Below are 27,960 nucleotides of genomic sequence, written 5' to 3'. Positions count from 1 at the left end.
ATTCTGTCTGTCATTCTGTCTGTCATTCTGTCTGTCATTCTGTCTGTCATTCTGTCTGTCATTCTGTCTGTCATTCTGTCTGTCATCGCGTGTGCATCTGTCGGGCTATGCGCTCGAAAGTTACAGGGCGTACCTACGCGCGCGTTACCTCCAAAGAAAGCTTACGCTTCCGAGACGGTTTTAAGCGTATTTACGTTTCGGCCGGGCTAAAATCGCGCCCGCGGTATCCCAAAAACCTTCAACATTCCGCTCATTAGCATCTCATTATCCGCTCATTAGCGACAGAGTGACCTCGAGCTCGACCAATCGTACGCCGGGTTGCTGGCGTGTGCCGCCGGGCCAATCGGTGCGTGTGTGGCTGGGCCTTATCGTTCTGAACCGAGGTGAGTCGCCACCATCTTGCTTCCATTCTTTTTCCTGCTTTCTGCGTCTTTCTTTTCAAATATACATTTCCACCAAAATAAAATTGAATTTATTAAATTGTTTTAAAAAAAATCACTCATTTGTAAACCTAACCTGAACATTCTTTTTCCTACCTTTCCCCGTTTTTTTCTTAGGCCTCAAAGCCTGCGCCTTTCTTGCTCAGCCAGGCCCGAGCTAGGTGATTGCGCTTCTGCTAAGCTCCTCACTCCACCCCCCCCCCCCCCCCCCCCCCGCCGTGTCACGTTACCCAGGGCAACGGCGCCAGCCACGAGGGTCAGGGTGCGCGCGCAGCAGGAGCAGGTGAGACACGGCGTCTCTGTTCCGCGCTCGGCGGGGGGGGGGGGGGGGGGGCGGGGCTCAGCCGCCGGCCGTCTCTCAGAGCCGCAATCGGGCTCGGCGGGGGGGAGCGGGGCTCGGCCGCCGGCCGTCTCTCAGAGCCGCAATCGGGCTCGGCCGGGGGGGGGGCGGGGCTCGGCCGCCGGCCGTCTCTCAGAGCCGCAATCGGGCTCGGCCGGGGGGGGGGCGGGGCTCGGAGAGCGGGGCTCTCGGCCGGGGGGAGGGGCGGGGCTCGGAGAGCGGGGCTCTCGGCCGGGGGGGGGGCGGGGGCTCTTGGCCTGGGCGCCCCCCCCCCCCTTCCGCCCCCCCTTTTCCCCCCCCCGCCCCCCCTTCCCACCCCCCCGCCGCGCCCCTTCCCCCCCGCCCCCCCCGGCCCTGCCCCCCCTTCCCCCGCCCCCTTCCCCCCCCGCTCCCGCCCCCCTTCCCCCGCCCCCTTCCCCCCCGCTCCTCCCCCCTCCCTTTCCCCCCCTCCCTCCCTTCCCCCCGCCCTCCCTTCCCCCCCCGCTCTCTTCCCCCCACCCGCTCTCTCTCTCTTCCCCCCCCACCCGCTCTCTCTCTTTCCCCCCACCCGCTCTCTCTCTCTCCCCCCCCCCAGTCGCGCTCTCTCTCCCCCCCCCCCCAGTCGCTCTCTCTCTTCCCTCCCCCAGTCGCTCTCTCTCTTCCCCCCCCCAGTCGCGCTCTCTCTTCCCCCCCCCCCCCCCCAGTCGCGCTCTCTCTCGCTCTTCTCCCCCCCCCCCCAGTCGCTCTCTCTCTCTCTCTCTTCCAACAACAACATGCCCTCGAAAAAGCCTCGGCACCGCCGGGCACTTCAGCTAGTTAAGTATATAACAGATAGCAGGGGAGTGCATGAGAAGAGAGAATATGAAAAGATTAGGAGAGAAGTCAAAAAATAATTAGGAAGGCAAAGAGGAATTATGAAATTAAATTATAAAGGAACATAAAACAAAATAGTAAAATATTTTATAGGCACATCAATTAAAAAAAAAAAAGGAAGGTTGGGATGGGAATAGGGCCATTAAGGGATAGACAGGATAATACCACAGGTAACGATAGAGAGATGACAGAAATATTAAATAATTATTTTGCTTCAGTATTTACCAGGGAGGTAGAACAGGTGGACATGACATTGGATGATGAGATTAGTAATGAGATAAATGCATTTAAAATTTTTAAAAAAGGGGATATATTAAATAAACTAATCAAACTCGAGGATAAAACCCCTGGTCCGGATGGATTGCATCCCCGCATTTTAAAAGAATCTAGGGAAGAGATAGCAGAGGCATTACTACACATATTTAATAATTCATTAGAAAAAGGTGTAGTGCCAGAGGACTGGCGGATAGCTAGCGTAATACCGATATTTAAGAAGGGGGATAGAACATGTCCAGGGAACTATTGGCCAGTCAGCTTAACATCGGTGGTAGGAAAAATAATGGAATCCCTACCAAAGGAGAAAATAGAAGAATATCTAGAAATCAAAAATATAATGATGAATAGTCAGCATGGATTTCAAAAGGGAAAGTCTTGCTTGACCAACCTCATTGAATTTTTTGAAGAGGTAACAGAGAGAGTAGACAGTGGTACTGCAGTAGATGTAATTTATCTGGATTTTCAAAAGGCCTTCGATAAGGTACCGCATAATAGACTGATGAACAAGGTCAGAGAATGCGGAGTCAGGGGCCAAGTAGCAGAATGGATAGCTAGCTGGCTTCAGGGCAGAAAGCAGAGAGTGGGAGTAAAGGGTAGCTATTCACCGTGGCAGAAGTTGGGTAGTGGTGTTCCACAAGGATCAGTGCTGGGACCACTGCTGTTCACAATTTATATTAACGATTTAGACTTTGGAATCAAAAACACAATTTCTAAATTTGCGGATGACACCAAATTGAGGGGGTTAGTCAATACTGAGGAGGACTGCAACAAATTACAGGAGGACATTAATAAACTTGCAGAATGGGCATATAATTGGCAAATGAAGTTCAACACAGATAAATGTGAGGTATTACATTTTGGTAGGAAGAATAGGGAGGCCACTTATCACTTGGAGGGCGCGAGTCTGGGTGGGGGAGAGGAACAAAGGGATCTCGGAGTACAAATACACAAATCACTAAAAGTTGCGACACAGGTTAGCAAGGCCATAAAAAAAGCAAACTCCAGGGTTTATTTCTAGAGGGATAGAATTGAAAAGTAGTGGAGTTATACTAAACCTGTATCAAACCTTGGTTAGACTAAACTTAAGAGTACTGCGCACAGTTCTGGTCACCGCATTATAAAAAGGATATAGAGGCACTGGAGCGGGTGCAGAGAAGATTTACAAGGATGATACCAGAAATACGAGGGTATACATATCAGGAAAGGATGAACAGGCTGGGTCTCTTTTCTCTTTGAAAAAGGAAGGCTGAGGGGTGACCTAATAGAGGTCTTTAAAATTATGAAAGGTTTTGATAGAGTGGATAGAGAGAGAATGTTTCCACTTGTGGGGAAGAGCATAACTAGAGACCATCAATATAAGATAGTCACCAAGAAATCCAATAGGGAATTCAGAAGAAACTTCTTTACCCAGAGAGTGGTGAGAATGTGGAACTCGCTACCACAGGGAGTGGTTGAAGCGAATAGTATAGATGCATTTAAGGGGAGGCTAGACAAGTATATGAGGGAGAAGGGAATAGAGGGTTATGCTGATAGATTTAGATGAGGAAAGATGGGAGGAGGCTCGAGTGGAGCATAAATGCCGGCATGGACTGGTTGGGCCGAATGGCCTGTTTCTGTGCCGTATATCCTATGTAATCCTGTGTAGAGAGAGAGAGGGGTGGGGAAAAAGTGAGCGAGGGAGTGAGCAGGCTTCCAGTAGGGGTTATTGCGTAGCTAGCAGGGAACACTATTTGTTTTTGCCTGCTGCCTTCCCTATCCCAGGGAGACTGTGGCCGGTTCTAGCGTTTTTTACTCCTGTTTTGCCCGGCTGCGATCAGTTGACTCGGCAGCAGTCGGTGATCGAACCTGGGACCTTCCAGGTGTGTGTGTTGCTCAGAGACCGAGGGTTTACCGCTGACCCATAGGGACAGGATAGACCCAACTCCTCTTACCGGGCGCCTGTTGGAACCATGCAGGCGAAAGGGTAACAAAGGTTTATTGGTTCATCCGAAAGACATGATATCGCAGGAGAAGGACACACTGTGCAGCTAACAGAACAGCTGAGGTTCTCATCTCCAGAGGATACCTTTGCTCTTCATGCATTGTGGTTCCTCCTCTCTCATCTGATGCTCTGCATTTATGTGTGCAATCTGCTTCCAGTTTGCAAGTATTTTAGTTGCTTGCACTGTAACATTTATCGTCCTGGATAAGTCTTGCCTCGGATCTGTGCCCCGATTTTCAGGCTGTGTAAATAAGGACTGAGGCTTAGACGGATGGCATGAAACTCGATGGGCCGAATGGCCTCCTTCTGCACTGTTCTGACTCTATGAAAGACTGGCCTGCAGAGGAAAGGCCTTCCCGTTTAGTTATTGCTAATGATGGTCACCTTTTAACATTCTGAGGCCTGCACAGTCTTGTGACATTGGGATACGGGATATACTGAGACCGGCAGTGTGCTTTCTGTGTTTTAGCTTCTTACACGGTGGAGTTCTACGATGGAGTCGTTCAAACTGTGAAGAAAATCCATGTCAAATCTGTTCCCAAAACCTCAAGGGAGAAGGTAGGGCTCAAATCTTCCGTCTACGTAATAACATTCACCGCACTCCAAAAGTACGTCATTGCGCGAGGCACTTTACATAAGAACATAGGAAGTAGGCGCAGCAGTTGGCCATAAGGCCCCTCGAGCCATTCAATAAGATCATGGCTGATCTTCAACCTCAACTCCAGTTTCCCCATATCCCTTGATTCCCCTAGTGCCCAATTATCAATCTCAGCCTTGAATATACTCAGCGACTCGGCATCCACAGCCCTTTGGGGCAGAGAATTCCAAAGATTCACAACCCTCTGAGTGAAGAAATTCCTCCTCATCTCAGTCTTAAATGGCCGACCTCTTATCCTGAGACTATGACCCCTGGTTCTAGGCTCTCTGGCCAGGGGGTACAGCCTCTCCTATCTACCCTGTCAAGCCCATTAAGAATCTTATGTGTTTCAATGAGATCATCTCTCATTCTTCTAAACTCCAGAGAGTATCGGCCCATTCTACTCAATCTCTCCTCATAGGACAGCCCTCTCGTCCCAGGAATCGGGCTAGTGAACCTTCGTTGCACCGCCTCCAAGGCAATTATATCCTCCCTTAGGTAAGGTGACCAAAACAAAACTTTGAGATATTCTGATGATGTGGCAAAGCGCTCTGTAAACTTGGCTGTTATTAATAAAACCCGTCACGAGACCCTTTGTGGAATCTGTTTGGGGAAGAGACTGTAACCGCCGCCGTGCTCGTGTTCCAGCGCGTTGTGCTACGCGTGGCTAAAGTTTCTTCACCTTTTCTGTCCTTTGGTGAGGAGGAGGGAGCGATAGAGCAGGGGTCGAATTGAGGTAAGACGTTTAAAGGATTTGATAGGGGTGTATAGAGAAAAACTATTTCCTTTGGTGGGAGTCCAGAACAAGGGGCATAACCCTGAAACTAGAGCTAGGCCGTACAGGGGTGTAATCAGGAAGCACCACTTCACACAGAGGGCAGTGGAAATCTGGAAAAACTCTGTCCCCTAAAGGTTGTGGGTGCTGGGTCAATTGAAATTTTCAAGACTGAGATCGATTGATTTAAGGGAACCCAGGGATTATGGAACAAAGGCCGGTAACTGGAGTTGAGGTGCCGATCAGCCGTGATCTAATTGAATGGCGGAACAGGTTCGAGGGGCTGAGTGGCCTCCTCCTGTTCTTCTCTTCCTACAGATCCATGGCCATTCAGTGTTCCCAACTGACTGCCTGCGCTACTCGGGGGGGGGGGGGGGGGGGGGGGGGGGAGTGACCCGCAGACACTTTGATACCGTGACTGTGACAGAACAACAAGTGATTATTCCAGGAAGGCTGTAAATTTTTGCGGTGATTTGGAGAACAAACGTCAAATTATTGGCGTACAAAAAACAAATGAAGTTCACGGTAATCAATTCTTTAAAGAGTTTTATGCGAAAATCTGTTTTTGTCTTTTAAAGTCAACCAGCATAGGTTTTAACAGTGAGGACCGTGTGTTGAGGAATTAGGTGCTTTGTTTTCTTTGGGCGATTTAATGCAAATGCTGGGACTTCTCACCTCAGCTTGGGCACCAGCAGGGAGAGACGGCAAGGGGACATGAGGGAGGGGGAAAGCTCACAGAAAGAGGCCCTTCGGCCCAGCGAGTCTGCGCCGGCTCTTTCGAAGAGCAATCCAGTTAGTCCCACTCCCCCGCTCTTTCCCCATATCCCTGCAATTTTTTCTCCTTCAAGTATTTATCCCATTCCCTTTTGAATCTGTATCCACCGCCCTGTCGAGCAGTGCATTCCAAATCCTAACCACTCGTTGTGTAAAAAAGCTTTTCCTCATCTCGCCTCTGGTTCTTTTAAAATCACCTTAAATCTGTGCCCTCTGGTTATCGACCCTTGAGCCATTGAAATCCTTCATCAGGGCCTTGGTGAGACCACATCTGGAGTATTGTGTGCAGTTTTGGTCGCCTTATCTGAGGAAGGATGTTCTTGCCATGGAGGGAGTGCAGCGAAGATTCACCAGGCTGATACCTGGGATGGCAGGAATGACGTATGAGGAGAGATTGGGATGATTGGGCTTGTACTCGCTGGAGTTTAGAAGAATGAGGGGGGATCTCATTGAAACTTATAAAATTCTGACAGGACTGGACAGACTAGATGCAGGAAGGATGTTCCTGGGGAGTCCAGAACCAGGGGTCACAGTCTAAGGATAAGGGGTAAGCCATTTAGGACAGAGATGAGGAGGAATTTCTTCACCCAGAGAGTGGTGAACCTGTGGAATTCTCTACCACAGAAGGCAGTAGAGGCCAATTCTTTAAATATATTCAAGAAGGAGTTGGATATATTTCTTAAGGCTAAAGGGATCAAGGGATATGGGGAGAAAGCAGGGACAGGGTACTGAATTTGGATGATCAGCCATGATCGAATTGAATGGCGGAGCAGGCTCGAGGGGCCGAATGGCCTACTCCTGCTCCTATCTTCTATGTTTCTATCATTTTAAACACCTCGGTCAAACATAGCAAAGCAGCTCAAAAGCAGAAACAAAATACTGCGGATGCTGGAAATCTGAAATAGAAACAGACAATGCTGGAAATGCTCAGCAGGTCAGGCAGCATCTGTGGAGAGGGAAACAGAGTTAACGTTTCAGGTCGATGACCCTTCGTCAGACCTTCATTGGCGTGAATCTGAATATTGTTACCCAGTGGTGAGGTTTTCCAATGCCCAAGCCACTGCTGTTCTGCTGTCGACTATCTCTATTTAGGGCTTCTTATGCTAAGCATTGTTTCATTATTAACAGAATGCAGCAAGTGGGAGGAATAAAGAGAACGGCGCCAGCAGTGCCAGGCGAAGGGAGAGGTTCCGAGAGAAGGCCTCCTCATCCCTCGGCGACGAGCGGGTCAGGGAGAACAAGAGTGCAGAGAAGAAGGAGGAAGAGGCAAAGCCAGCGGGGCGGGAATTGGAGCAGAAGGCTCCGCACGAAACCTCCCAGGAACCGGCCACGCAACCAAAGAGCTCGCCGCAGACTTCATCGCAGAAGAGCCCGCCTCCTCCCAGTGAGCCGGGAAAGCCCGAGGAGAAGAGGAAACGCGGGAGACCGCCGTCAGTGGGACTTGCAGGTGAGGTGCAATGCATGTTCCCCTTGAGCTGTGTGGCCGCGCGGAAATTTGAAACGGGCCGCGCAGCCCGTTTAAAAGGGCGGCGCACCCCCCAAATAAAATTAGAGGGAACATCGGGTGCCACGTGTGCTGGGCTATCAAGAGTTTGAACTTGGGCTTCTAATGCAAGAAAGAACGAACTTGCATTTATCGAGTACCTTTCACAACCTCAGGCACGTCCCAAAGCACCTTACAGCCAGTTTTGAAGTGCAGCCACCGTTGTAATGTAGGAATAAGTAGCTGCTGGTTAAATGGATGTTTGAGTGCCTCCTACACTAGCGACATCTTGCAGGGGGAAAAGCCCGTGGTCGGATTGGGGGTCATTTGAGCCATTCTATTGCTGCTCCCCCGAGCATCTCTTAATCGGGGGTTGCAATTGAGAAACCGTTAGGCTGATGCACTGAGCGATCGTTGCCTGTTTACAAAGCGTTATTTATTGATCACAGCAGTTCCTCGGAAGAGCCGTTCTGCGGACAGGCGTTCCGGCTGTTTTGTGGGAGTTTTGTCCCCATCCTAAACTTGTACTATTTCGGTTTGCTGCTATGGCAACTGGAGCGTGCTGAGTAAACCGACCGAGTAGAAGAGTCTTTATTTTTTTTAAATGATGTGCAACCATGACACACACTGCGACCCCATCTGTCCCCTCGGGTCCTGTAGAGTGGGGGTTGGAGGGGGTCTTTTGTGTTAAATGATGAGTTTGCTTCAGCTCAGCCCTATGTATGTTGATGGGCTGGGAGGAGGCTCGTGTGGAGCATGAGCGCCAGCATGGACCGGGTGGGCCGAATGGCCTGTTTCTGTGCTGTAGACGCGATATAAAATGAGCTGGTGTAACGGACCAGCGCTGTCGCTGTATCTGACGTGGGAGACTACACGTGGCACCATCTATCTGCAACATCGTGTCAAGGTTTCACGCGCGTTCTTGAGCATGTGGTTCCCCAGAAGCTGTCAAATTGAGCGCTGTTACCCTCTGTGGGTAAGATGCACATCATTGGGAGAATGAAGATGGTTCTGCCAAGTCGGTAATGTGCTTTTCCAGTAGCTCATCCCTGAATTGGATGAACCAGGAGTCCTGGCAGCCAAAGTTTGGATTCTGGGTGTGACAGAGCAATGTCAAAAACGTTCTGGAGTTAAATGAATTACTTTGGATCATTGCGCTGGTGTCGGGCATCTTGTGAACTTTCTCAAGTGAATTTGTACTCCTGATTTGTCATGATTTACGTGCCATCTCTCTCAACACATCCATTGCCTCTGTGCTGCTTGTCTGACATCTGGTGCTAAACGTTGGGAAGACTGAAGCCCCCGCTGTGAACTTTACACCCTTGCCACTGACTCCATCGCCCTCCCTGGCCACTATCTCGGGCTAAAGCAGCGACTGTTTGCAACTTTGCCACCCAATTTTACCCTAAGCTTGCGTTTCCAATTTCTCCATCATAATGGCCGCCTACTTCAACCTCTGTAGCATTGCCTGCCTCTGTCTCAGCTTGGCCCACCTGCCATTGAAACCCTCATTCCTGCCTTTGTGACCTCCAGACTTGAGTACTCCAATGTTCTTCTGTCTACACTCTCACCCTTCAACTTCTGTAACCTTAAGCTCAGTCAAAACTGAGCTAACTGGAAGGTTAAGGGGAGATTTAATAGAGGTGTAGAGAATTATGAGGCGTTTTGATGAGAGTAGATAAGGAGAAACTGTTTCCACTGGCAGGAGGGTCGGTAACCAGAGGACACGGATTTAAGATAAGTGGCAAAAAATCCAAGGGGGGAGATGAGACTTTTTTTTACACGCCGGGTTGTTATGATCTGGAATCAGCCTCTTTGCAGCCTCCTGCTTTTGTCTCACCATTTGCAGCTGTGCTTTCCACTGCCTGGACCCCACGCTCCGGAATTCCCTCCCTGAACTCCGCCTCCCCACCCCTAAATCTCTCCTTTTTAAAAAAAAACTATCTTTTGGACCAAGCTTTTAATCACACCTCCTAATGTCTCCTCCTTTGTCTCAGCGTCTGTTTCTCCTTACACCGCCAAGAAGTGCCTTGGGACGTAGATTTTAATGTTAAAGGTGCTATGTGAATGCAGGCTGTTTTTAAAAAATTCATTCTCGGGATGTGGGCATCGCTGGCAAAGCCAGCATTTATTGCCCGTCCCTAATTGCCCTTGAGAAGGTGGTGGTGAGCCGCCACCTTGAAAACCGAGAACTTGTGTGTTATGTTTTTTTTTAATTCATCCACGGGATGTGGGCGTCGCTGGCAATGCCCTTTGATACAACTGAGTGGCTGCCAAGGCCATTTCAGAGGGCAGTTAAAGGTCAACCACATTGCTGTGGGCCTGGAGTCACATATCGGCCAGACCGGGTAAGAATGGTAGATTTCCTTCCCTGAAGGACATGAGTGAACCAGATGTTTTTTTTTTACGACAGTCCTGTAGTTTCATGGTCACCATTACTGATACCAGCTTTTTATTCCAGATTTATTTAATTAACTCTATTTAAATTCCCCAGCTGCCGTGGTGGGATTTGAACTCGCGTCTCCGGATCATGCAGATTGTTGTTTGTTGGCTGCCTGTATACTTGTTTCATCTGCTTTTCTTCCCCACCCAAAGTCTTACTCTTTGGACCTCCCCTGCCACATCCCATTCCCTGGTCAAGAGATCCAAGTCCGCTTGCCATCGCAGTGCACAAGAATAATGTAGACCCTCACTTTGCACCTTCCCTTGATGATGCAGCTGAGATTTAAAAGCGAAGAATTTGCATTTATATAGCACCTTTCACAAGCTCGGGATGTCGCAAAGCGCTTTACAGCCAATGAAGTGCTTTTTGAAGTGTAGTCACTGGTGTAACACTCCTAACACGCCTTCAGTGTGCCAGTGCAGCCTTCGGTCACCTGAGGAAGAGAGTGTTTGAAGACCAGGACCTCAAACCCGGCACTAAGCTCATGGTCTACAGAGCAGCAGTGATACCCACCCTGCTGTATGCCTCAGAGACATGGACCATGTACAGCAGGCACCTCAAAGCACTGGAGAGGTACCACCAACGCTGCCTCCGCAAGATCCTGCAAATCCATTGGCAGGATAGGCGCACCAATGTCAGTGTTCTTGCTCAGGCCAACATCCCCAGCATCGAAGCTTTGACCACGCTCGATCATAGAAACATAGAAGATAGGAGCAGGAGTAGGCCACTCGGCCCTTCGAGCCTGCTCCGCCATTCAACGAGATCATGGCTGATCATCCAAACCCTAGCACCCGGTCCCTACACCGACAGCCATCCCACCCAAGCCCTAACCCTGTAACCCCACGTATTTAATCCCCCCCTAACACTAAGGGTCAATTTTTATCATGGCCAATCAACCTAACCCGCACATCTTTGGACTGTGGGAGGAAACCGGAGCACCCGGAGGAAACCCACGCAAACACGGGAGAATGTGCAAACTCCACACAGACAGTCACCCGAGGCCAGATTTGAACCCGGGTCCCTGGCGCTGTGAGGCAACAGTGCTAACCACTATGCCACCAATCAGCTCCAATGGACGGGTCACATTGTCCGCATGCCTGATGCGAGACTCCCAAAACAAGCGCTCTACTCGGAGCTCCGGCACGGCAAGAGAGCCCCAGGTGGGCAGAGGAAACGCTTCAAGGACACCCTCAAAGCCTCCTTGGAAAAAGTGCAACATCCCCACCGACACCTGGGAATCCCTGGCCCAAGACCGCACAAAGTGGAGAAGAAGCATCTGAGAAGGTGCCGAACACCTCGAGTCTCTTCGCCAGGAGCAAGCGCAAGGAGCGCACGTCAACCCAAGCACCCCACCCACCCGCCCCTTCAACCACCGTCTGCCCCACCTGTGACAGAGACTCTAGGTCCCGCATTGGACTCATCAGTCACCTGAGAACTCATTTTTAATGTGGAAGCAAGTCATCCTCGGTTCCGAGGGACTGCCTAAGAGACTCCTAATAATAGGTAATCGTGGGATATGAACCAGCGCCAAGCTGCTCTGTAACCCACCTCGCCAATGAAAGATTTCACCATTGTTCCCACCATTTGTCAGCCGAGGCTCAGTGGGTAGCACTGTCGCCACGGAGTCAGAAGGTCGTGGGTTCAAGTCCCACTCCGGGGACAAAATCTAGGCCGACACTCCCAGTGCCAATAATGAGGGAGCAGTGCACTGTCGGAGGTGCCGTCTTTCGGATGAGACGTTAAACCGAGGCCCCGTCTGCTCTCTCAGGTTGATGTAAAAGATCCCATGGCACTATTTCGAAGAAGAGCAGGGAAGTTCTCCCCGGTGTCCTGGCCAATATTTATCCCTCAATCGGCATCACAAACAGATTATCTGGTCATTATCACATTGCTGTTTGTGGGAGCTTGCTGTGCGCAAATTGACTGCTGCGTTTCCTACATTACAACAGTGACTCCACTTCAAAAATACCTAATTGGCTGTAAAGCGCTTTGCTGGCGTCCTGAGGTTGTGAAGGGCGCTATAGAAATGTAAGTTCTTTTCGTTTAAAAAAAAAAAAAAAATTAACTTTAAAGGTTCTGTTTCTGATTGATTTCGGATGGTTCAGATTTCACATTTGCAAGTTATGTTTCGTCCGCATGTTTCGGCAGGTAATCATTCTAAGGGGGCTGCGTCTCAGAAGGATCGCAGACTGCTTCCGTCACGCCAAGGGGGTTCAGGATCGGGAAAGAGAGAGTCTGTCTCAGCTGTCACCTTCCAGCCGAAGCAGGCGAGGCACGGCAAGATCCCAGGTCAGTGTTCTGTCAAATAATTCTGAGCCACGCAAAATTCTATGGCCCAAGTGCCGAAGGAGGAAAGTGTAACTCTGATGTACCTGCATAAAATTCCCATCCTTTACAATTTCAGTAGCTCTTGCTGTAGCTGGATGGTATGGCTGAAAGGTGAAGGAAAACTAAGTACTTTGCCAATTTGTATGATTTCTGCGCTCCTCAAATTCTGGCCTCTTGGGCAGCCCCGATTTTAATCGCTCCACCATTGGTGGCCGTGCCTTCAGCTGCCTGGGCCCTAAGCTCTGGAATTCCCTCCCTAAACCTCTCCGCCTCACTTTCTTCCTTTTAAGACGCTCCTTAAAACCTCCCTCTTTGACCAAGCTTTTGGTCACCTGCCCTAATATCTCCTTATGTGGCTCTGTCAAATTTTGTTTGATAATTGCTTCCGTGAAGCGTCTTGGGATGTTTTCCTACGTTAAAGACGCTATATAAATGCTGTGGCGTTGGGACGCGGGAAATTAAGGTTAAGTGTGGTCTTCAGGTGAAGCGAGAGGCCAGAACTTGCAGAGTTGAGATTTATTTAGTGTTGGCCAGAGGATAGGAATTTCCCTGCAGTATAAGCTGGGGAAGTGGGAGATACAAAACAGGTGTTGCAGCACCACTGCTGGCGAGAAGATGTAATTACACCGTGACCAGTTTACATAGGCAGTTCCCATTATAAATGTGGAAATAGGAATTTATAATGGGAAAAGTTGCGTTTTTGTCAACAGGAAGCGAGGTTTAGTGGAAAGGAAGTGCGTGCAAATTTTAATCGTGTGTATGAATTTTTATTTACACTTCATAAAAAACAAAATGATTTTTTTTTTTAACTGGTGCAGAGGCTCTAGAGTCAAGTCTGTGCTTCCCCCCCCCAGTCACTCTGGGGATATCACCGGCAGCATCTCCTGCGGTCCAGGCGCGCCTACAGGCCTTCAGACCCCAGGAGACCATGCTGTTTGGCGGGAGTGCAGATTTGCCAGCCGTGATGGCGCAGTTTCCCGGAGTTGGGTGGCTTTGGAACACCTCTCGTTCTGTATCGGAGTTGTGGCTTCTGCTGTTCCAATGTCGTCGCTATGCGCTGCTTCCTGTCCGTGACGGAACTGGAGCAGCTTAGCTGTGGGGGGCAGACTCCACTTGAGAGTCTCCATTTTCAGAGAATGACACAGCACAGAAGGAGGCCCATCGTGCCTGTCCCGGCTCTTTGAAAGAGCGATCCAATTAATTCTATTCCCCTGCCCTTGCCCCATAGCCCTTCAAGTATTTATCCAATTTCCTTTTGAAATTTATCACTGAATCTGCTTCCGCCACCCTTTCAGGCAGTACGTTCCAGATCATCATAACTTTTGGTAAGAAAATTGGCTTTTTGTTTGGAAAAAAGTGGAAATTTCTCGTGATTTTTTTTTGTCTATAAGTGGGAGACAATTTGAATAACCAGCACTCCTCCAGAATTTCACTTGTTATTGATGGCAAATTCTCAATAATAATATTGAGATGCTGCTATTTTAAAAAATACATATTGGGGTTCAAGGGGGCTGGAGTTCCCAACAGTATCTCCGCGCCCCCCTCCCGTCCCCCAAACAGAAGAAGATAACCTCATGTTTTTGATTCTCAGTCAGCGAGCCAGCGTTACCCATCACTGAACGGATTGAGTTCAGACCCTGCCCTTTCCTACAAAGAGGAAGCAACGCCGACACCACACACGTTTGCCGCTCCTCGCCAATAGTTTCAGGTTAACTTTGGTGGAGGCCCGGGAGGAACTTGCCCAGCATTCCTCTCGGATAGAGAGGAAGTGGGGCAATCATTTATAAAAAAAATAAAAAAAAGACGTGCTCACTGACCTTCATTGGCTCCCAGTCCGATTCGATTTAAAAATTCTCATCCTTGTTTTCAAATCCCATCCATGACCTCGACCCCCCCTCCCTATCTCGGTAACCCTCCTCCGGCCCGTCAACCCTCCGAGGTCTCTGCGCTCCTCCAATTCTGGCCTCTTGCGCATCCCCGATTATCATCGCTGCAGCACTGGCGGCCGTTCCTTCAGCTGCCTTGGCCCCGAGCTCTAGAATTTCCTGCCTAAATTCTCCGACCTCCTTCCACCCTTTACGTCTCCGCTTTTGGTCACCTAATATCTCCTTAAGTGGCTCGGTGCCGTGTTTTGTTTGATAACGTTCCTGTGAAACGCCTTGGGATGTTCTAGTATGTTAAAGGTGCTATTTAAATGCAAGTTTAAGTGGCAATGGATTGACATACTGCAGCCGTGTATTCTCATTATTTTTCTCCCTCTGTCTTTCCTCCCCCCCCAACGTTCCCTCTCCCTCCCTCCCACCGCTTGTGGGGGCAGTGGTAGTTGAAGTCATCTCCATAGCGATCAAGTCTTCTGATGTCATGAGGTGGTGATGTACTCGGTAATCTCTCACCGAGGAGGAGAGGAGAAAATGTGCTCGACTAACAGCTGTACGCTTTGCTTTCCTTTGTGTGATTGTACAGGCCAGAGGCAGTCCACGGGCAATCAAGGTCAGGACCAGAACAGACGGCGGTCTTTGCGCCTCGCTTCCGGCGACAGCAATACCTCATCCACCGGTGCCCAGAGTGATGGAGCGGAACCCTGGAGCAGGACAAAGGACCAGGAAAAAGGTGAAGTTCTCTTCATTTTCTTACAGAAAACATAGAAGATAGGAGCAGGAGTAAGCCATTCGGCCCCTTGAGCCTGCTCCGCCATTCAATGAGATCATGGCTGATCATCCAAATTCAGTACCCGGTCCCTGCCTTCTCCCCATATCCCTTGATCCCTTTAGCCTCAAGAAATAGATCCAACTCCTTCTTGAATATATTTAATGAATTTGCCTCAACTGCCTTCTGTGGTAGAGAATTCCACAGGTTCACCACTCTCTGGGGTGAAGAAATTCCTCCTCATCTCTGTCCTAAATGGCCTACCCCTTATCCTTAGACTGTGACCCCTGGTTCTGGACTCCCCCGACCATCGGGAACATCCTTCCTGCATCTAGTCTGTCTAGTCCTGTTAGAATTTTATAAGTTTCAATGAGATCCCCTCTCATTCTTCTAAACTCTAGCGAATATAAGCCCAATCGACCCAATCTCTCAACAAAGAGCTTGTTTTCTTGCCGCGCGACGAGGGGAAGCAAACCTCTGTAACGGTGGTGCGTCCTGCCATTCTACGTTTTACTGAGTTCTTGATCTGGTGTAGGGAGATGCTAAAACAGAGCTTGATGTTTATCCCATTTCCTCTCCCCGTAAGGAAGAAAAATTGGGAGGGAGAATCCGCCCAGGGCACACTCAGTTTTCTCAGTTACGCTGAACTTGCGCGTTATTTTTTTTTATTCATTCACGGGATGTGGCCGTCGCTGGCAATGCCCTTTGATACAATTGAGTGTCTTGCTAGGCCATTTCAGAGGGGCAATTAAGAGTCAACCACATTGCTGTGGGTCTGGAGTCACATATCGGCCAGACAGGGTAAGGGCGGCAGATTTCCTTCCCTAAATGACATCAGTGAACCAGATGGGTTTTTACAACAATCCGGTAGTTTCATGGTCACCATTACTGACACTAGCTTCTTAATTCCAGCTGCCGTGGTGGGATTTGAACTTGTGTCTCTGGGTCATTAGTCCAGGCCTCTGGATTACTAGTCCAGGAACATACCCACTGTGCTACTGTAGCTCGTTCTACTGAATTGCTCAAGTGCAGTGCTCAATCCGTGCCCAGAAGTTTGGAGCAAAGTTGTTTTAAGTAAATTCAAATAGTAAAGTGCATAAAACGTTTTTGAAATAATGGACTTTGGGCAGAGCACGTAGCTTGATAACTGCTGGGAGGTGGTGTCGGAGAGGAAGATCGGCTTATTTCTCGTCTGAAAACTGGCCAGAGATGAAATGTTGGCGGTAATCTGCGGTGGGATGTACCTCTCTTCTCCTCCAGCCCCCCCCCCCCCCAATTAAAATTCAAATGTTAGACCGGGTCCAATCTGTAAATAGACTGTTTACTCTCACTCCTAACTGCACTGCGTCCTTCAGTACCACGCCCCTCCCCGCGCCGCGCCCCCCTCCCCACGCCGCGCCCCCCTCCCCGCACCACAAATCTGATGGTGTAATATGTATTGTTTAAGACTCCCTCATTGATGTGGACACCATATAAACCTGTCCATACCACGCTCTCTGTTGTTAGCATAGCACAGTACAGCACAGAAGGAGGCCATTCGGCCCATCGAGTCTGCGCCGGCTCTTTCGAAGAGCAATCCAGTTAGTCCCACTCCCCCGCTCTTTCCCCATATCCCTGCAATTTTTTCTCCAAGTATTTCTCCAATTCCCTTTTGAAGACTACTATTGATTCTTTTTCCATTTTCCCTATCAGGCTGTGCATTCCAAACCCTAAAAAAGTTTTTCCTCATGGCGCTTTTGGTTCTTTTGCCAATCACCTTAAATCTGGGCCCTCTGGTTATCGACCCTTTCCGCCATTGGAAACAGTTTCTCTTTATTTGCTCTATCTAAACCCTTCATGATTTTAAACACCTCCATCAAACCTCCTCTTGGCCTTCTCTGTTCTGTGGTGGGCAATAGTTCATGACATTGTGTTTGCCCATCACTGGCAATGTAGCACACAATAAGTACAGGAAACTTTGGTTTATCCGGAGGTTAACTGTCCGGAATGCTCGAGCCACCGGCAAAAATCAGGAGTCGGTTCAGTAAGTTTTTTTTCTTTTCGTTGCTTTTTTTTCACTAGTCAGGCTCTGCAAGGTCTAGCTAAAGCTGTTGCTTAGCTACAGAGACGCTTGCAAGCTACGGCCGACTGTTTAGAAGCTAAGCAACAGGGTTTGTTGCTAGATACGGAGCTCAAAAGCTTCCGTATGTTTTAACATTAGCGCTGGAGTGTCCGGCAGTTTTGATGGGACGGCAACAGCTCGGTCCCGTCGGTGCCGGATAGCACAAAGTTTCCTGTAGCACATGCCTCATTATACAAAGGCTGCTTTTACAGCTATGTGGGGAAGATAATTGAAGTTATTCGGCCCATCGTGCCTGTGCCGGCCCTTTTGAAAGAGCTATCCAATTAGTCCCATCCCCCCCCTCAGTTGAAGAAGGAAAATTTGCAGGGATATGGAGAAAGAGCAGGAGGGAGTGGGACTAATTGGATTGCTCTTTCACAGCCAGCACAGGCACAGTGGGCCGAATGGCCTCCTTCTGTGCTGTATGATTCGTAATGCTAGGAAACATCGGCCCTTTTAAGTTCGAGCCTTTCCTCACAACTAATTTGTTTCCTCGCTCTGCCATTCTTTATATGGACCTTCAGTCCTACTTTCTGTTGAACTCAGGATTAAAGGAACTGCAAGTGTGAAAGATGATCTTGGCAGTACTGTCTATCCGCTGAAAAATTGACTGCGCTAATTTAATAAATGACAGCCCCCAAGTTGGTCGGTGACTTGAAAATTGCCCGAAAGTGAAACTCGTGAATGAACTGTTTTGTGTTGTGTTGCCGAGGTGTTGACTGCGTTTGACTCCCACGGCAGCAAGCTCCGAGCCCCCTGCCCAGGCCCGGCAGGCTCCCGACGCCCAAGCCCAGTGTCCCTCGGGCGCCACATCCGACCATTCAGCGCCCGAGGGGGTTGCCAGCCCTGAGCGCCAGGCCGACGAAGCGGCGAAGGTGGACTCCCCCGCGCCGAGCTCCAAGCCGAAAGACCCTTCCAGCGAAGCCGGTAAGACGGAGATGGGTGTTCCTGTCCCATAGGTGGCGTGTGCACCGGTAAGAATAAACGCTGGGGGTGGAGTCATTTAATCACTGGAACCGTGCAACGCGGCGTGTTCAGGTTTTATCGTACAGAATAAGAGTTTGGTAAAAGTTATCTGAAGCTCCAGATAGTCTGAAGGCTGAATCCAGTTGCGTTTTGTATTTGTAAAAAAACCTGTGCTCACCAAGGTGCTGGGAGTGGAATATTTTTCTACTTGTTTCATCCAGGGGTCCATTATAATTTGGGATGGATGCAGAGTGAAGCTTTCTGTGCGCTGCCCCAGTCGCACCCTGTTAACCTCCATCTCACGAGAGAGTGAGCTCTCCCCATCAGTGTAAACATTTCTGTGTCCCGCACACAGTCATATTTCACGGTGTCTCTGTCTGAGACCACCAGTGAACACTGCAGTGTCAGCCGTGGCTCAGTGGGTAGCACACTCGCCTCTTGAGTTAGAAGGTTGTAGGTTCAAAAATCTAGGCTGACACTCCCAGTGCGGTGCTGAGGGAGTGCTGCACTGCCGGAGGTGCCAGCCTTTCGGATGAGACGTTAAACCGAGGCCCCGTCTGCCCCCTCAGGCGGATGTAAAAGATCCCGCGGCCACTATTTTGAAGAAGAGCAGGGGAGTTATTCCCCGGTGTCCTGGCCAATATTTCTCCCTCAACCAACATAACATTAAAAAAAAACAGATTATCTGGTCATTATCATATTGCTGTTTGTGGGAGCTTGCTGTGCGCAAATTGGCTGCCGCGTTTCCTACATTACAACAGTGACTCCACTTCAAAAAATACTGTAAAGCACTTTTGAGACGTCCGGTGGTCGTGAAAGGCGCTATATAAATGCAAGTCTTTCTTTAAAACTGTGGATGGCGTTGTGCTGTGCGCTTGTGCTCCGCCCCCCTCAGGAGCAGGATTAAGCTTTCTGCTCTAAGCTGGCTTCATTCAGAAACTTTTGAGCCACGAGCGGCAGAAGATTTAATTCCCACACCCGTCTGGATTCGAACTCTGGCGTCACAAGTAGAAATCTGTTCTCATTTCTCAAAAATAACGTCTCTTGTCACGACGAGTTTAAACATTTGCAGAATTTGGTTTTTTTTAACAAATGGAAAGAAAAGGGTTCTTGCTGACGAGTTATCCCCGCCCGCGCCCCCTCTCCTTTTGGAAGGGTCCTTGTTGGGGAGGCCCTCCTCCCCCCCCGCCATCTTCGGACGGGACCCCCCCACCCCCACCCCACCTTTAGGAAAGTGACTTGTTGGCCGTGCAGAAGACCCACGAGTAATTCTGTTTTTTGTTTTCCTCTTCTCAGCTCCTGTTGTGAAGCGTGTGCCTCGATCCCAGAACCCAAACAGATACAGTAGGGAACCCTGTATGTTTTCCTTTTAGTGAGGCCAGCAAGGACTCGCTACCGCAGCATCCCTGTCCGTCCACCCGCTGTCTGTCTTCGTTCGCGTGTGTGTGGGTGTGAATGTGTGTGTGTGTATATATGTGCTTATTCGTCTGCTAAAACGCTTGTAAACGGCTGTGTGAAACGGGAAGAGAAGAATTTAGTCGTGTATTAAATTTCAGCGTAATAGGACCTTCCAGAATCACAAAAACCTCACATCAGCTCACCAGGAGAATGATGCGATAGGGAGCTCCTGTGACAGTGGCTGAGCAAAGGGGCATTAACTAATACGTTGGCTTAGCAAAAGGCATGTGTTGTACACGAGATTCTTGGCTGTCTAGTAACAAAAGCTAATCCACCATGTGTTGCATGGGGTGGCATTGCACCTTTTTTTTATTTTTTATTCATTCACGGGCTGTGGGCATCGCTGGGTGCCCATTGCTCTCGAGAAGGTGGTGGTGAGCCGCCGCCTTGACAACTGAGTGGCTTGCTAGGCCATTTCAGAATCAACCACATTGCTGTGGGTCTGGAATCACATATCGGCCAGACCGGGTAAGGGTGGCAGATTTCCTTCCCTAAAGGATATTGGTGAACCAGATGGGTTTTGACGACAGTCCAGTAGTTTCATGGTCACCATTACTGATACCAGCTTTTTATTCCAGATTTATTTAATTAACTGAATTTAAATTCCACAGCTGCCGTGGTGGGATTTGAACTCACGTCGCCGGATCATTAGTCCAGGCCTCTGGATTACTAGTCCCGTAACTTAACCACTATGCTACCGTCCCCTGCAATCCATGATGTCACTTGGGTAGGAGATTCCTCCTTTATTGGTCGATGTTGCCTAACTCCTCGCAGGTTGACTTATCTCACAGCTTCCTTCCCGCTTTCCCTGCCGTCGCCCAACATTTCCCCCAGACTGGGTGGCACAGAGGTGCTGAGCTGACACTGTTCCTGAGCCAACCAGCAGGCGCTGCTCAAGAGCAGCCCATGAGTTTGGGGGGTGGGCTTTCCTTTTGGAGTCCCATTCCTCCACAAATCAGTAACGCAACCATGTGGTTGGGTGGGGGGTGGATTGTCCACATGCGTTCTGCGGGTACGTTAAGTGCCAACACGGCATGCCATTTGCATCCCCTTTCCCAAAAGTTTGCTCAGCTCCCGAATGCCGCGACTCCTCCTGGGATCTGGTTAGGTGGGTAGCGACAGACTTTTATCAAGTGTGCGAGCCTAGGCAGCGAGTGTCGGGCTGTTGTACCATGGAGGGCATCACTGCCACACGCATGTTCTCCCAAGGGCCGCACGCACACGCTTTCCAGCATGAGTAACTGGATAGTGACCAGGAGCGGGCACTGAGTTAAAAATAAAATAATAATTCTCTCTCTTCTCCCTCCTACCGTCTCTCAATGAGCCCAGTGGTTTTGTTGTCAACTGATAATGAGATAACAGGGTATAAACTGCTTTCAGAGCAAGTCAAACGACAATCCAGCAGCCTTAACTGTATGTGTGTGTGTAGAAAAGCAACGTACTGTGGATGCTGGAAATACTCAGCAGGTCAGGCAGCATCTGTGGAGAGTGAAACCGAGTTAACGTTTCAGGTCGATGACCCTTCGTCAGAACTGGAAAAAGTTCTAGAGATGTAACAGGTTCTGAGCAAGTGCAGGGGCTGGGAAAGTGGAGAAGAGCAAAAGGGAAGGTCTGTGATAGAGTGGCAGGCAGGACAGATTAAATGACAAAAAGGACGTTTGTTTTTTTTTAAATCCCTGAGTGGGTGGGCTGGGGGCAACATTTCTCCAGCTTCCGCCTTCTCTCTCTGACCTCCAATAACCCCATGCCAGTGTCTGCTCCTTCTTCGACCTCGGGAGCCCTTGGTACATATCATCACGTGACGGCCACTCTCTGCACAGCTCTGGCTTTCCAATGCAGTTCGTAAGCCACCCCACCTTTCATTCTCGGAGTGGGGGTGGGGAAGGAAGGGTTAACAGTGTTGTCTGATCCCTCTGATGACCTGACGGCCTTTTAACTTACTCCCAGGTGTGCGTTCTAGACAATGCCATTGACTTAGCTGAGCGGCTACATTGCCTTGCTTGACACTATGAGCATAACAGCTATGCAGGCCTTACTGGCACTCCACTAGCTTATCTTACTTCACTCCTCTCTGAATTGCTGGTGTTTTAATTTTTATACCGGGGATGGCGGGAGGAGGGAGTTTAACTAATTGTAGAAACTCACGGGTATGTGTTCTTTTTTACAACCCCCCCCCCCCACAGTAACGAGCACCGCTCAAAACTCCGAGGACCACCTGCCCCCCAAGGCGCTGATCATCGACCTGGACCACAACAAGTTTAAGTGCAAGATTCCCGAATGCTCGAAGGCCTTCCGCAAAGCCAAGATGCTGCACTACCACATGAAGTACTACCACGGCATGGACAAGGTGGAGCCGGACCAGAGCTCCCCCAAGAGAAGCATGCAGACGCGCGGCTCCTGCGCCTTGGAGGCCGAATCCCTCCTGGACAGCACCAAGAGACGCCGCACCACGTCGGGTTCCATGTGTGAGTATCTGACCACACGATCGACTCGGGCGTCACAGAGGAGGCCGTTCGGCCCATCGCGACTGCACTGCGCCGACTCGTTCAAAGAGCTCTCCAATTAGTCCAACACTCCCCCTGCTCTTTGGGCCCTGCAAATTCTTTCCTTTTGGAGTATATGCCCAGTTCTCCCTTTTGAAAGTCACTATTAAATCTGCTACCACCGCCCTTTTTTAAAAAAAAAAAGACTTGCATTTCTATCGCGCCTTTCACAACCTCAGCACGTCCCAAAGCCCTTTACAGCCAATCAAATACTTTTTTTGAAGTGGAGTTACTGTGTTGTAATGTAGGGAAACGCGGCAGCCAATTTGCACACAGCAAGCTCCCACAAACAGCAAGGTGATAATGACAGGATGATCTGTTTTTAGTGATGTTGGTTGAGGGATAAATATTGGGCCAGGACACCGGGGATAACTCCCCTGCTCTTCTTCGATATAATGCCATGGGATCTTTTACATCCACCTGAGAGAGCAGACGGGGCCTCGGTTTAACGTCTCATCCGAAAGACGGCACCTCCGACGCTGTAGCACTCCCTCAGCACTGCACTGGGAGTGTCGGCCTGGATTTTTTGTGCTCCAGTCCCTGGAGTGGGACTTGAACCCACAGCCCTTCTGACTCGGAGACGAGAGTGCTGCCCACTGAGCCACGACTGACACTTTCACGCAGTGAATTCCCGATAGTAATGGCCCGTTGTATAATTCTCCTCATCTCCCTTTAAATCATTGAAGTCACTTGGCCCAATGTGTCTGTGCCTGTGCCGAGCCTTTTGAAAGAGCTGTCCAATTAGTCCCACTCGCCTCAATTGAAGGGGGGAAAATGTGCAGGGCCATGGGGAAAGAGCACGGCCGTGGGACTAATTGGACAGATCTGTGAAAGAGCCGGCATGGGCAAGATGGGTCGAATGGCCTCCTTTTGTGTTGTATGATTCTAACTGCTGTCGGTATAGATTCAGACTACAGTCTGGTCAATATTGATGTGAGGTGATGGTCTCACTGAAGGATGTCACTGAGTGGCTGCAGAATATTCTGAGGGGGGAGGGTGAACAGCCAGAGGTCGTGGTCCATATCGGTACCAATGACATAGGCAGAAAGAGGGATGAGGTCCTGCAGGCAGATTTCAGGGAGCTAGGAAAGAGATTAAAAAGCAGGACCTCAAAGGTAGTAATCTCCAGATTACTCCCGGCGCCACGCGCTAGTGAGTATAGAAATAGGAGGATAGCGCAGATGAATGCGTGGCTGGAGAGATGGCGCAGGAGGAAGGGCTTTAGATTCCTGGGGCATTGGGACCGGTTCTGGGGGAGATGGGACCTGTACAGGCCGGAAGGGTTGAATCTCAACAGGGCCGGAACCAATATCCTCGTGGTTTGTTAGTGCTGTTGGGGAGGGTTTAAACTAATTTGGCAGGGGGATGGGCACTAGGATGTAACATTAGAAAGGAGAAATAAAGTGCTCAAAAGATTGGGAGAGGCAGAGAGCAGTAAAGTAAGAAATAGTGAGGTATTAGGTGGGGTCAAACTAAGAGAGAATACAGGATGGCCTAAGATGGGTTTACAGTGTATGTATGTGAACGCACGAAGCATAGTAAACAAGGTAAGTGAGCTGCAGACACAAATAGCCACATGGGAATATGATGTTGTGGCAATAACTGAGACCTGGCTCAAAAAAGGGCAGGATTGGGTATTAAATATTCCTGGTTATTAAGTGTTCAGGAAAGATCGGAGAGGTGGTGTGACAGTATTGGTCAAGGAGAATGTTACAGTGCTGGAGAGAGAGGATGTCCTGGAGGGGGTCAAGGACAGAATCTATATGGCTAGAGTTCAGAAATAATAGAGGGGCCATTACACTACTAGACCACTAGTGGGAAAGAGATGGAGGAGCAAATGTGCAGAGAAATTACAGAAAGGTGCAAGAACTATAGAGTAGTAATAATGGGGGACTTCAACTATCCTAATATAGACTGGGATCGTAATAGTGTTAAGGTCAGAGAAGGGGAAGAATTTCTGAAGTGTGTTCAGGAGAACTTTCTTGATCAGTATGTTTCCTGCCCGACGAGGGAGGAGGCATTGCTGGATCTGATTCTGGGGAATGAGGTAGGTCAAGTGGAGCAAGTGTCAGTAGGTGAACATTTAGGGAACAGTGATCATAGTATCATAAGGTTTAGATTAGCTATGGAAGAGGACAGGGAGTAATCTAGAGTAAAAATGTTTAACTGGGGGAAGGCCAATTTCAGTGGGATGAGAACGGATCTGGCCCGGGTAAACTGGAATCAAAGATTGGCAGGAAAAACTGTAATGGAACAATGGGCTGCCATTAAAGAGGAAATAGTTGAGGTACAGTTGAGGTACATTACCACGAGGGGGAAAGGCAGGGCAACTAAAGTCAGGGCTCCCTGGATGACGAAAGAGATGGAGAATATGATGAAGCAGAAAAAGAGTGTGTATGACAGATGTCAGGTCGAGAATACATCTGAGAATCAGGCTAAATATAGAAAGGTCAGAGGAGAAGTGAAAAAGAAAATAAGAGGGGCAAAGTGAGGGTATGAGAATAGAATAGCAGCCAACATAAAAGGTAATCCAAAAGTCTTCTATAGGCATATAAATAGTAAAAGGGTAGTAAGAGGAGGGGTGGGGCCGATTAGGGACTAAAAGGAGACCTATGTATGGAGGCTGAGGGTATGGCTGAGGTACTACACGAGTACTTCGCATGTCTTCACCAAGGAAGAGGATGCTGCCATAGACATAGTGAAGGAGGAGGTAGTGAAGATACTTGATAGGATACAAATTGATAAAGAGAAGGTATTCAAAAGGCTGGCTGTACTTAAAGTAGGTAAATCACCAGGAGCGGATGCTGAGGGAATAGATCGCGGAGGTACTGGCCATAATATTCCAATCCTCCTTAGATACGAGGGTGGTGCCAGAGGACTGGAGAATTGCAAATGTTACACCATTGTTCAAAAAAGGGTGTAAAGATAAAGCCAGCAACTACAGGCTAGTCAGTTTGACCTCAGTAGTGGGGAAGCTTTTAGAAACAGTAATCAGGGACAAAATTAACAGTCACTTGGACACATGTGGATTAATTAAGGAAAGCCAGCACGGATTTGTTAAAGGCAAATCGTGTTTAATTTGATTGAGTTTTTTGAAACAGAGTAGTGGTGAACGGTTGTTTATTGGACTGGAGGAAGGTACACAGTGGTGTTCCCCAGGGATCAGTTCTAGGACCACTGCTTTTCTTGATATATATTATTAATGACTTGAATGTGGGTGTACAGGGCACAATTTCAAAATTTGCAGATGACACAAAACTTGGAAGTATAGTGAACAGTGAGGAGGAGAGTGATAGACTTCAAGAGGACATAGACAGGCTGGTGAAATGGGCGGACACACGGCAGATGAAATTTAACGCAGAAAAATGCGAAGTGAAATATTTTGGTAGGAAGAATGAGGAGAGGAAAGGGTGCAATCCTAAAGGGGGTGCATAAACAGAGAGACCTGGGGGTATGTGTGCACAAATCATTGAAGGTGGCAGGGCAGGTTGAGAAAGTGGTTAAAAAGGTTTACAGGATCCTGGGCTTCATGAATAGAGGCATAGGCCCCGATTTTCTGCCAGCCGTCGGGCGGGTTTTCAGGCGGGTGGGGGCTGAAAATCGCAGAAATAGGGGGTCGCGACCCCCCCCCCCCCCCCCCCCCCGCCTGATTCCCCGCCCCGTCCGACTTTCAGACCACCGTTTCTCTGCGACCCGACTCAGTCCCGCCCGCCGCTGGCGGGACTGGCCGTCGGGACCCTAATCTCCAATTATTGGCATGTTTAATGCCATTTTAGGGGGCCCTTGCGATTTTCAGGGGTTCCCCACGCTAAACACGCCTGCGGGGAACCCCGCTGATGAAACCTGGCGTGAAGCTTGCCGGCTTGCTTGCTCTCAGCTGCAGGTCATTCGGGAAAGCTGCGATTTAATCGGAGAGCATTTGTATGTTGAAGGACCTTGTTGTTGCAGGCTTGGGGCTACTTCTTCAAGGCTTAGGCACAGCTGTGGAAGGTTGGAGCCTCACACACTTCTCCAATGTGATCTCCTGGGAAGCCCCTCTCGCCACCCTCATTCAGCGCTTCCTCAGCGGAGGCATCTACCAGAAGCATGGGACGCCTTTTTTTCCTTCCCTTCTTGCCGTTAGAGGATCTCCAGCAGCAGAGGCGGCAGCAGCAGAACCAAGAACAGCAGGATGAGCACCAGGAGCACCAGGCTGCTGCTCACTCACCTGAAGCTGCACAGGCCAGAAGGGGCCAGCGCTTGGAAGTGGCTTGAGAGCATCTTGCTGCGCTTTAGGGGGCCATGGGGACCCGTTTCTGCACTGGCAGTCCTACTCAGAAGGACTTCCATGAAGGTCTGGTTTCTCTGTTCAATAGATGGCCAACGCTCCTCAAGACATGTCATTCTCTTATGAGCACTCACCATGTTTTCCGTACCCTGGCGAGTTATCTCCTCCATGGAGGTTGCCAACCTTTCCATGGTGATGCGTTCCTGTGCCAATGACTCCACAAAGGCTCTGCTCATGGTCGCTATGGACTCCTCCATTCGCTCACACCTGGAGACAAAACCTGCCAGAGACTCCTGCATCTGTGCATGGCGATCCATCACCTCTTCTCTTGCGGATGGACCCAGAGGCAGAGGGTTGATATGCAGCGCAGCTGAGCTGAGCTGGCAGAGTCCTGCGCCCTCCGACGAGGACTCTACACTGCTGTCCCTGTCTCCAGAATCTGCTGAGGCTCACTTGTGAGCTGTGAAACACCAGGTGACAACGCTACTCTATGTCCCGAAGGTCCCCCTGAGGTGTGAGTGTCTGCGCTGGTGCTGGGTGCGCTTACTTCTGCTGACGCTGCGCCCTCAGAGGTTGGAGCTTCCTCTGAGGAGTCTGGCTGCACAGCCTCTTCCTCCTCCACAGTGGGGATGGGGGCTCGGGATGGTCCTGTGGGGGAGTAGAGGAAGGAGTTAGAGATGTGATGCCAAGGTTACATGCACATTCGAGTTGACATCTGCTGACACCTGCATCCATGCAGCCTTGGTCTCAGTGGGAGGCCTCTTCCTGCCTGACCTAGGGAAGAGGACCTCCCTGTGGGCCCTAACCCCATCCAATAATGCCTGCAGTTGAAGCTTCGTCGAATTTGGAGGCAGCTCGGGGTCTGGCACTGGCCACAGCTGCTGCAGGCTCCTCTGCCATCCTGTATGGTTCGTGTGGAAGCCAACAGAGGAAGCAATGCTTGCTGTGGACCTTGAAAGCACCACGAATGATGACATCATACTGTGGGGCTTTGTGACTAGAAATGGACAATTAGCAAGGCTGTCCACACACTGGAAATTAATTGGCCACTTGAGGGAAAATTGCGTGCAGCTGGCTGACCCATTTTTTTGTGGGTCAGAACCCCACATTCGGGGAATCCGACCATTTCCCACACGATGCACAAAATCGGGCCCATAGAGTATAAAAGTGTGGAAATTATGGTGAACCTATATAAAACACTGGATCGGCCCCAACTGGAGTACTGTGTCCAATTCTGGGCACCACACTTTAGGAAGGATGTGAAGGCCTGAGAGAGGCTGCAGAAAAGATTTACAAGAATGGTTCCAGGGATGAGGGACTACAGTTACGTGGATAGACTGGAGAAGCTGGGGTTGTTCTCCTTGGAGCAGAGAAGATTGAGAGGAGATTTGATAGAGGTGTTCAAAATCATGAGGGGTCTGGACAGAGTAGAGAGAGGGAAACTGTTCCCATTGGCAGAAGGGTCGAGAACCAGAGGACACAGATTTAAGGTGATTGGCAAAACCAAAGACGACATGAGGAAAAACTTATTTACGCAGCGAGTGGTTAAGATCTGGAATGCACTGCCTGAGAGGGTGGGGGAGGCAGATTCAATCACGGCTTTCAAAAGGGAATTTGATAAGTACCTGAAGGAAAGAAATTTGCAGGGCT

General features: G+C 49.6%; 1 protein-coding gene across 4 annotated transcripts in view; it reads left to right on the top strand.

The window, feature by feature from the left end:
- The window catches only part of phf20b (PHD finger protein 20, b), an 88,942-nt gene that overhangs the window by 20,161 nt on the left and 40,821 nt on the right, over positions 1-27,960 (top strand). For 2 of the 4 annotated variants that reach the window (XM_086005771.1, XM_086005768.1), the window contains exons 5-11: positions 4,359-4,447; positions 7,204-7,522; positions 12,150-12,290; positions 14,793-14,939; positions 17,818-18,003; positions 19,339-19,398; positions 21,684-21,965. In XM_086005771.1, the coding sequence (XP_085861897.1) occupies positions 4,359-4,447; positions 7,204-7,522; positions 12,150-12,290; positions 14,793-14,939; positions 17,818-18,003; positions 19,339-19,398; positions 21,684-21,965 (1,224 nt within the window). The remainder of the gene's footprint in view (positions 1-4,358; positions 4,448-7,203; positions 7,523-12,149; positions 12,291-14,792; positions 14,940-17,817; positions 18,004-19,338; positions 19,399-21,683; positions 21,966-27,960) is intronic. The other 2 variants (XM_086005769.1, XM_086005770.1) reach the window with 2 other exon arrangements.

The sequence above is a fragment of the Somniosus microcephalus genome, chromosome 13 (genome assembly GCF_052327205.1).
Source record: "Somniosus microcephalus isolate GS21.2 chromosome 13, FLI_Smic_1.0, whole genome shotgun sequence".
NCBI classification, from domain to species: Eukaryota; Metazoa; Chordata; class Chondrichthyes; order Squaliformes; family Somniosidae; genus Somniosus; species Somniosus microcephalus.
This window is presented reverse-complemented; position numbering and strand designations above follow the sequence as displayed.